At 40.2% G+C, this 10,686-nt stretch overlaps 1 protein-coding gene across 1 annotated transcript; it reads left to right on the plus strand.

The window, feature by feature from the left end:
* The first annotated feature begins 22 nt into the window (after nucleotides 1-22).
* Nucleotides 23-10,535, plus strand: hal (histidine ammonia-lyase). Its single transcript, XM_063196553.1, has 20 exons — nucleotides 23-362; nucleotides 626-686; nucleotides 1,256-1,283; nucleotides 1,717-1,791; nucleotides 2,103-2,175; nucleotides 2,431-2,497; nucleotides 2,611-2,648; nucleotides 2,835-2,960; nucleotides 3,690-3,829; nucleotides 4,366-4,413; nucleotides 4,933-5,080; nucleotides 7,338-7,433; nucleotides 7,888-7,946; nucleotides 8,197-8,277; nucleotides 8,461-8,526; nucleotides 8,869-9,034; nucleotides 9,159-9,293; nucleotides 9,639-9,747; nucleotides 9,931-10,000; nucleotides 10,187-10,535. Exons 1-20 carry the CDS (start codon nucleotides 113-115, stop codon nucleotides 10,322-10,324), a joined length of 1,974 nt encoding a protein of 657 aa, XP_063052623.1. The 5' UTR covers nucleotides 23-112; the 3' UTR covers nucleotides 10,325-10,535.
* The last annotated feature ends 151 nt before the right edge of the window (nucleotides 10,536-10,686 follow it).

Here is a 10,686-nt window from a genome sequence, read left to right on the forward strand (position 1 = left end):
GGTGTGCACAGGGAGGAGATGTCTGATTGGCTGCCCCGACCATTGCTTTGGTATGTATTACCTTGGATAGACGCTCCCATCATCATACTCTTGCCAGGCGCTGTAGGCCAAGATGCCGCGTGTAACCGTGCACATTAGGGATGAGTGGATGACGGTGCCCTACAGAGACTCCACATCCACCATACAGTGGTTAGGACAAGAGGCTTTGAAACGCTACACGAAGAACAAACCTGATAACGGAGGACTGTCAAAGTCTGTCAAAGACATTCGTTTCGTCGTCAGGAGGTGCCAAGGGCATGGGTTGTTGGACGCGGATGACACTATCGAGGATGTTCTGGAGGATAATGACTTTGTTGAACTGGGTAACATACATGCATACATATGTTGAAGCATCTGTAATACAATGATCAAATAGGCCTAATAGTGTGTTTTATTTATATGTTTTCAGTTAGTTAAGTGGACATAGTCTCTGTCTTCATCTTAAACAACCAAAACTGTTGGTATTATTACAATATATCTAAAACATTAATGATTAATTATTTACTAGGCATGTCCTCTAATGGGAAAACACTGGAAAGTTGGTTGTATAGATATATGACCCCATGTGTGTTCTATGTCTCCACAGCAATTGAAGGAGACTCCATGTCCCCTGACTTCATCCATTATCAGGCAGGAGTATCGCACATGTATCCTTACTGGGCACGCACGTTCCAATAACTGCGTTACTACATGACATGGGTTGGAGAAGTAAGTGTTAAAGGTGCACCGTGTAGGATGGTGGTCAGAGGTATTGCAACTATGCTGCTCATTAAAACTGTGCTGCCTATTGCCAAAGTCGATCTTTTCATGAATATTTATTAAGTAATAAACTAATATTTACTAGTATGATAAAAGTAAAATAAGTTTTGCAGCTAGAAATGCCAATTTCTGGACATTCAAAATGGAGGACATGGAGAAGATCCCCCATTTCATGTATGAAAAGTGTAATTTTCCCAGTTATAATGAATACTTAGAGTTTGATTGTGGTGGTAAGTAGTCGTGAGAAAGGTAACATTTGTGAAAGAGCAACATGCATTTTGGAAATAAACTAAAATTATTACACAGTGCACCTTTAAGGGAATATTAGAAGGCTATCCCAGATTATAACATGTGCTTTATGAATTATATGAATGTTGATGGTTTCATATTTTTGTTTGGTCGTTTGTTTGTTGTTTTGTTTGTCATTGATTGTTTTCCTTAACCTTACCTGAAACAGAACCGCTGTGTACAGAGAACCTGATGATGTAAGTGTACAAATACCTCAGCTTCTGGCTTTGAATATGTATGCCTAGTTAGCTTTGGAGTACTGATAATCTTTGTGTGGAAAGTGTAATGCAGGGATGTCAAATTCAAGAGCCATTTTATTTGGCCCGCCAGATCATTTCAAATGTGTCATACCGTTTGCCCACATACACCATCAATATTATAGAAAATATGACTTGAAGGCAAAATGTTGGGCCTCACAAGAATTATGAGGGAGTCCAGACTAGTGTAACAGCACATATTTGTACTACCATACGGAAGAATACCATAGCATACATTTATATGATGGATATGAGTATTTGCGTTATTTGCTTAGCTTTTCGTATTAAGGGGTGTACTGTATGCACAATTTCACTGCATTTTTTGATAACTATTGAATCCGGCCCACGACCTATAATGTTGGTGTCTGTGTAGTTCTTGTTTCTAGATGGCAACTCTTTAAGCTCTACGGATTTGGTGAATCTGGGAAAAGGACTCTACAAGATCAAGGTAAGGAGAACACTGTGCCATCCACACAATGAGACATCTGAAATGTTTACGTACGAAGTAGTCAGAAAACAGGCAGGAATGTGTTTCAGGGCATTCACCTTTTCTGCTGCGTTCCGTTCGGTGTAGGGACTATCAAACTTATGTATGACTGGGAAATTTGAAGCACTTGGATCTGTCTTTCTAGACAAAATATTAAATGTTTCAATATTAAAAAACTCCAATCTTCAGTTCCTCTGATTTCCTAGTTATGTAATAAAGTATTTAATTTGGTGTTGTTTTGATCATTTTCTTCCCCTTTGAACTGACTTCAGTTGACCCCGGAGGCAGAGCACAAGGTTGTGCAATCAAGGGAGCTTTTGGACACCATTGTCAAGGAGAACAGAGGTCAGTGTGGCTTTATGTTCTGGTATAGAGATAACCACAAACTATTTAGTGACTTTTAAAGAGATAGTATTTCAAATAGGATGTACACTGAATAGCCTGCCAAATGGCTAAATACCTTTGTTGTCCTCAGCCTAGGAGTATAAAGTAGTAGTCTGACTGATGTAATTACAACAGTAGCACATGATATTACATAGTTTATACACCAATTATTCCACTGTGACAAGGAGTTTCTAATGTTTTTCTTTCTGTCTTTAGTTGTGTATGGAATTACGACCGGCTTTGGGAAGTTTGCACGCACTGTCATCCCTGTCAGCAAACTGAAGTGCGTACTCTAAAAATGACACGTTCATGCCACACCATAATGTTCAACTGCATGGGAAGTGTGTAAATGCTTTCACATTTTTTTCACTTATGGTATTGTTCTTTGTTTTTCAGAGAATTGCAAGAAAATCTCGTGCGCTCTCATTCTGCTGGTAAGTTCTTGATGATGGAAGAACAACCAGTCTGTTTAGTTGTGGATGTGTTGCTTTGTGAATGAAGCACCGGCCTTCTACACGCTTCACCTCCCCTCACCATACACACAAAGCAATATCACTGGCTTACCTCAAGTCTACTGCATGACTTACCTGAAATGAAACATCCTTTTTCTCCACAACTAGGTCTGGGCAGCCCACTGAGCCCAGAGAGGACTCGCATGCTGCTGGCTCTCCGCATCAATGTCCTGGCCAAGGGATACAGTGGCATCTCACTGGAGACTCTAAGTGCAATGGTCCAGGCTTTCAATTGTGAGTAAAGAAAATCATTCCCTACTTTAAATATCGCTTTGTATGTTCATGATGTATAGAAAGAAACCATTGGCTTTGTAAATGCACATATACATGTTTTTTTTAATCATTGGATAAATTGCAACAGTATTATTTACCTCTTTGGTAATGTAACGAATATGAGAATATTAAAGGAACAGTCCACATGAATTACACATGAATTTGTGTACAATTTTCTTCTCGGTGTGTTCAGTACAAATGTATTAGTAATAGAATCATTAGCATAGCTTAGCATAATCACTGGAGGTGGATAGAACCATTAGCATCAAGCCACAAGTGATCACTGGACAGAATTAAATAGCTGTTTTGCACCCTGGTGATTTTTTTTACATTCATTTTAAAGAGGTTTTTAAGTACATTTGATAATGTTTCGTTTGGTTCCATAGACTTCCATTGCTGTGCTCTTAATATGGCTTTACTGACTATGTAAACACATAGAAAAACAATCTTATGCATTCTCATATTTTACCAGGGCTTAACTACATACTGTATCAGCAATTTTCTGAAATGGGATGGACTGTTCCTTTCAGATCTATTATGTTCATTATGTTTTCTCATTAATTAATGACTTGAGAATAATATGAGTTAAGAAGATCAACTCTGCTTTTGATAGGCCTACTTTGAATATAATTCACTCCCCTTTCTTGCCATGTCGTAATAGATATGAAAGCCCTGTTTGTGTTGTTGCAGCATCCTGCCTGTCGTTTGTTCCTGAGAAGGGCACGGTGGGGGCCAGTGGGGACCTGGCCCCCCTCTCGCACCTGGCCCTGGGCCTCATGGGGGAGGGCAAGATGTGGTCCCCCAAGAGCGGCTGGGCAGACGCCAAATATGTAAGGCAGAGAAATAGATATCAATAGACATTATAGCCATCACTCATCAAAATTCCCACACAATAGAAATGCAGTGTTAATTCAACAACTGGGAATATATGGTTCCATTCGACTTTAGTGTTAAATCTTTGCTAATATGCTCTATAACAGTGTTAATTCAAGCGCTCTAAGTGTTAATTCAACACAGGTTACTCAACCAATTCAACCACAGGTCTATGAACACTAAATCTATCGGGACCATATATTCTCAGTCAAAACAGTATTGTGTATGTGTGGAACACACATAGTTTTACTTTACATGTGCGCAGTTACTGTACATAAAATTAACCAATATTGTAACTTTATTAAACAGTTGTGTGCGTTTATTACAAAATTATTCATTTGTCATGAACACATAAACAGATATGTATAGAAATGTATAGATACAGATATGTATAGATGTATAGATTTCAATGAACATGTGGAGATGGACATTTAAACTGGATAAAGCTGAGGAGAAATTGTGAACGACAAAAACTGTTTTAACACTTACCCAGGTCCTTGATGCGCATGGACTGAAGCCTGTATCACTCAAACCGAAAGAGGTAGGCTGTGTTAATTACCTCCAACTCATTTATCAGGAAGTCACCATGCCTTTATTCAAAATATCTCACTCAACAATTACACAAGACTGCATCACACACACGTTTGATATCTTCCATGGAAGACAGATAGAATCTTAGATTGTTGTACCAAGTGTGATTTTTGAGATATTGCGCACAGGACTATGAACAGCTATAATAACACACATGATTTCAGACAGAGAACATGCGTATAGGGGGAAGGTTGCCAAATGATTGCATTTATTCACATGTTAAGACTCCAGTTACGATGCAAAACCCTCTAAGAGCATTTGCAAGAAATCTACAGAAATACGCTGTATTTCCAAAAAATAAGTTAAGTTAACAATCAGTCTGCCTTTTGCTGATTTGCCTTGAATTGTTTTAGATGCCTTGAACTCATTTTAGATGGGTAATGTTATTTTTGTTTAATCAGTAGATTTTTGAAATGGCACTTGAAGGGTTTTGCATATGAAGTCTTAATTTGCACCTCTTGGTCTCCAGGGACTGGCCCTGATCAATGGGACCCAGATGATCACATCTCTGGGTGCAGAGGCGGTGGAGAGAGCGGAGGCCATCGCTAGGCAGGCCGACATCATCGCCGCCCTCACCCTGGAGGTACTGAAGGGAACCACCAAGGCTTTCGACAGTGGTGAGTGGAGATATTTGAGTCCTAAATTAGCATTAATATCAGATTAACGTTTACTAATAAGATACTAATACTAACACTAATGATGTTATATATATTTGGAGAATATCTACTGTAAGTAGCATTTCATATCAGTATAAAATTCATATACTGTGTACACATAAGGAAGAAGTAAAAGATCATTTAAAATTGTATTTTTGACACAGAAAACTATGGATGAAGAAGTTTGTTTATTAATGGGAGGAGAAACTAAGAATATTTCTTCTGTCACCCATTGAGTGAGAGTGTGTATATATGTAATCTTAAAACACCAAAGTCCAGAGTACTGTTGAGTACTGTTGATTGGATCACTTGTTAATAGAACTTATCTATCTATTGCTCATGTGTCTTGTGTGTAGGTGTGAATGTGTGTCTGAGAGATAGTGTGTTGCTGAGTGTGTGTTTCTGTATGCGCCTGTATTCTTTTGCCAATTTCCACAATGTGCCTGTAGCTGAGTGTCTCTGTAGCTCCTGTAAATGTAAAGGTATCCTTCTATCCTTGGAAGTATGTCCTCATGTGATTAATGGGACGATTTTATATTCTTCTTCCCTTACAAAAATTAACCTGGTTATTTGTGGTTTTCATGTTTTTGTGGCCTTCATCGTGACTATGGCTCAGCCAATGAGAGTAATGTTGGTTTGCAGTAAATTCAATTCTGTGTGTTATCAGCAAAATACTATGCTGATGTAAGAACTGAGAAAGGATCACAGAAAGGATGGGAAAATAACATCACAGCCTGCAGACTCTTTGTTTCTTGAGTGTTTGAGGGTCACAAGGATGAATAATGATGTCAAATGACTTAAAAAGATAGATAAGGACCAAGGAACACAGTAGGCCAAGAGAACCTCACAGGCAGCTCCAGGGACCTTTGACCAAGAGGGGGCATCCCAACCAACTATAAAAGAGCAGGAGCGGGAGCAGAACTCCAGAGCTCTGTAATGCTTTAATCATTTAAACCAGGGGTGTCAAATAAGGACCGGGGGCTGGACGCGGCACGCCAGATGGTTCAATCTGGCCCCAGCCTTGTAGAGAAAAATGTCAAAAAGGAAATAAATCTCTAGCCCATTTCAAAATTAGAATTTTAGGTATTGTATCCAAATACTTCAGAACAAATTTGTCTCTTGTTTTCTCGCCATTTACTTTACAATGTCCCTGATATACCCACTGTCATCAACCTCAAAATGATTGACTAGCAATGTGATTCCTCATGAAGCTGAAATTTGATGTTTCACAATTACGTTAGAGGACCGGCCCACTTGAGGTGAAATTGGCTGAATGAGGGCCCTGAAGCGAAATGAGTTTGTCCCCTGATTTAGACATTCATATATACAGTACTTACTGTGTATGCAGGATACATTGGATGAATACACTGGCTAAATTAGAGAATTGGACACCCTACTCTCTGACTCTTTTAAAAAAAGAACATAGAATTCCAGATAACACATAGCAAGATTTACACATAGCAATAACACATAGAAAGTGAATACGTTTTTATAATGGTTTTAAAGTTTGGAGTAGAACAGCCAAAATCACAATGAGCGAAAACCTGTTGAAGACTTTGGTGTGTGTGTGTGTGTGTGTGTGTCTCTGTCTGTGTGTGTGTGTGTGTGTGTGTGTGTGTGTGTGTGTGTGTGTGTGTGTGTGTGTGTGTGTGTGTGTGTGTGTGTGTGTGTGTGTGCGTGTGTGTGCGTGTGTGTGTGTGTGTGTGTGTGTGTGTGTGTGTGTGTGCGTGTGTGTGTGTGTGTTTGTGTGTGTGTGAATAAATGTCCATAATTTGTTTTATTGATTCTTTATACAACTGCTATGCTTTTTGAGATTTTCTGTGTCTTTCTTGCACTTTTAAACCATTATACGATTATTTCTGTTATCATTATTTCACAATGTTTCAAATGAACAATCCTAACTGGAACTGTCTTATTGATTTGCTCTTTAAAAATGTGACTTGGTAGACATCTTCATCATCATGACTCTTTTGACCTCTTGAAACAACAAAAATAAAGTCCACAACACCAAGCCAGTTCTCTTTTTTAATAAGAGATCCCTGATGAAGGGCATGCTGCCCGTAACATCAAGCGTGATGAGAGAGCGGGAGCGTCGTGTTGCAGACTTTATTTTTATTGTTTCAGTTTACATTGCTTAGTTCAGCACCTAACTGAGGTGGATGTGTGCGGGTTTTCTCAGTTCGCAACCTTTCTGATGTCTTCTCATCTCTTGTTTTAGACATCCATGCGCTGCGGCCCCATCCGGGACAGAGCCGGGTGGCCCTGCGCTTCCGGTCCTTGTTGGACTCCGATCACCATCCCTCAGAGATTGCAGGTACACCATTAGCACTCAAATTAACTTTTTCTCATCAACAGCCAAAATGGCTAGTAAGTCGGTATTTTCTGCCAGCCAAACCAGCATTTGGCCAGTTGGCTGGTGTTAATTTAGAGCCCTGCCTGCGTGTGCGTGTGCGTATGTGTGTGTGTGTGTGTGTGTGTGTGTGTGTGTGTGTGTGTGTGTGTGTGTGTGTGTGTGTGTGTGTGTGTGTGTGTGTGTGTGTGTGTGTGTGTGTGTGTGTGTGTGTGTGATAAGTGGGGGAAGTGGTACTGAGTCACCAGGGCCCCATATATGACGGGGACTCCACAAGGAGTCAGACTTTTCTCTTTTACATGTTCATACCATTGGAGTTGATTGTACATAGGGCTCAGAATTTGCTGCTAGCTACGCTCCTGTGTGTGTATCAGGATGATCTTGTGAGGAAATATCTCTGTGTCTCTTTCTCTCCCAGAGTCCCACAGGTTTTGTGACAGGGTCCAGGATGCATATACCATGCGCTGTTGTCCACAGGTAAGACTGGTTAGGTTAGGGAAGGTTGGCTATCGGCCTTGGGTTTTATACAACATATAAACACAAACATAATCAAACTTCACAAACACATATACACAGAAAATTCAACACCCACCCACTCCAATGCTATCATCTGTAACATGTTTTGTGAAATTATGCGGAATTAATATTTTTTTCTGGCAACACCATTTAATTTTATATTTCTCCTTCTCATATTTCATATTTCTTTTTCTCATTTCATCCTCCACAGGTTCATGGTGTGGTGAATGACACGATTGACTTTGTGAAGAACATTATCAACACAGAGATCAACAGTGCTACTGACAACCCTGTATCCTTTTTTACTATATGTGATAAAAATAAATAATACATGCACACTGCTGTACATTCCCACTAGGGGAGTACGCAGATTTACCACTTTGCATACGTAAATGCTCACCCTCACAGTCCTACACACAATGCAACTTTTTCAGCAGCCATCCCCTTTTAATGTTCCTTATGAGGCGTGATTCAGATGGTATTTGCGGAGCGAGGGGAGACCATCTCTGGCGGGAATTTCCATGGAGAGTATCCAGCCAAGGTGAGGTCTCTTTGAAACTCAGTCAAATGTAAAAGTTGGCCAACAAACGACTCAGCTCTTTAATGTGCATTAATGCATGTTAAAAAAATATTTCAGGTGAAGACACACAAAACAACACAAAACCATAAACTATTGCTTTATTTCACCAAAGTTTTGGCTTATGCCTTATGCAGTTTGAAAAAGAATGAATGAATTGGAAAAATACAGCGGGAGTTCATTGAAATTGAGTGTGTCACACATAACAGTACTTCCTTAAAATCTTAATATCACCATGTGCACCACCGACTTCACACATTTGTGTTTCGAGTTAATCCCAAACTGTGTTCCTCTATGCCCCTGCAGGCTTTGGACTACCTGGCGATCGGTGTTCACGAGTTGGCCGCGATCAGTGAACGGCGTATCGAGCGCTTGTGCAACCCGTCCCTCAGCGAGCTCCCCGCCTTCCTTGTCAACGAGGGGGGCCTCAACTCAGGGTTCATGATTGCACATTGCACCGCTGCCTCTCTTGGTACTGTATGCTCAAATCATGCTTGTGGTGCATGTGACTGTGTTCAACTCTATATAACATACAGTGAGTCGAAAACGTTTTTTTTTCTCACACACATTCTGTGTCATCCTCCCTATATCTGCAGTGTCCGAGAACAAGGTGCTGTGTCACCCTTCGTCTGTGGACTCCCTGTCCACCAGTGCTGCCACGGAGGACCACGTGTCTATGGGAGGCTGGGCGGCCAGGAAAGCCCTAAGGGTGGTGGAGAACGTAGAACAAGGTGTCGCATCTCTGTGCTTAGAAGATCTGTTTGACTGAAGCAAATCAAATCAATTCACGGTTATTTTGCAAGCATAAAGTGTTTTGAATGGGACATAAACTATGTACAGGGCTTGTGACAGGGACAGCCAATTTTGCATAGGATTACATATGAATTTAAATGAAATACATAAGATAAAACAAAATTGTGGCTAAGACAATAGACGTTTACTTTTTTTTTACAGTATTTACATATTAATGATTGATATATTTGGCAGTTGGTGACTATATTTGTGATTATATGATTGCATAGCATGTGTGATGGACCTGCGGTTGAAGCACACTTACTTTTTTTCTGTCCCTGCAGTTCTTGCCGTGGAGCTCCTTGCGGCCTGCCAGGGTATTGAGTTCCTCCGCCCCCTGCGTACCACCACGCCATTGGAGAAGGTGTACGACCTTGTGCGAAGCACAGTCAAGTAAGCCAAACAGCACAGACGCTTGTCCTATAGCAGCCACTGTCATTCAACGGCTATTGAACAACTGAGTTAATGGCTAACTTGTACTTAGCCATTAACTCACATTTCTACTCCTTGTCTGTCACCATGTCTTTATGTCTGTCATGTTACTGATTGTTTGTCATCTTGTCTATCTGTTCTCAGGCCCTGGATGAAAGACAGGTTCATGGCTCCTGACATTGAGGCGATACACCGGCTCCTGATAGACCAAAAGGCAATATATGCTTTTTTAATCAGTGTATTTATTATTGGATTTTTAATTAGTATCATTTATCAGTCTTATTAATACCTCTGATAGTGTAGTTCCCTAACATATAGGCCTACGTATAGTTGAAGCTGAAAGTGTGAAAAGCATGACTTTGAGTTTGTATTAATGCATCTTTGTAATGTTTTTCTTTAGGTATGGGAAGTGGCAGGGCCTTACATCGATAAGTATCGTATGGAGTACATCCCAGAATCCAGACCCTCCTCGCCTACTGCCTTCTCTCTGGAGTCCCCAACCTCTCCGACCCCAAGAAAGCGTGTCCGCCACGAGTGACCGGATGAAAGCATGCCCGCCATGAGTGACAGGATGGCATGTTTCCTCGGCATAATATTTCTATTCCCTCTTTTTTTCTAAAACTTAGAAATATTCTTAATGGTTACACATCAGGCATTGGAAGTGACACTACATAGTTAGAGTTTTGTGTGCAATAGGTATGTATGTGATATATGATTTTGACAATGTCAATAAATTCCTTTTAATCCCATATGTGCATTCATCATTCATGTTCAAGGGCAAATTAAATACATATTGTAAAAAAAAAACATCAGGATAACAACACAATATCCTAGATCACCATGGATATCAAAACATCTATGATTTTTCTAGTAAATGCTAGAATACTAGGGATGGGACTT

Source organism: Engraulis encrasicolus, chromosome 4 (genome assembly GCF_034702125.1).
Source record: "Engraulis encrasicolus isolate BLACKSEA-1 chromosome 4, IST_EnEncr_1.0, whole genome shotgun sequence".
Classification (NCBI taxonomy): domain Eukaryota; kingdom Metazoa; phylum Chordata; class Actinopteri; order Clupeiformes; family Engraulidae; genus Engraulis; species Engraulis encrasicolus.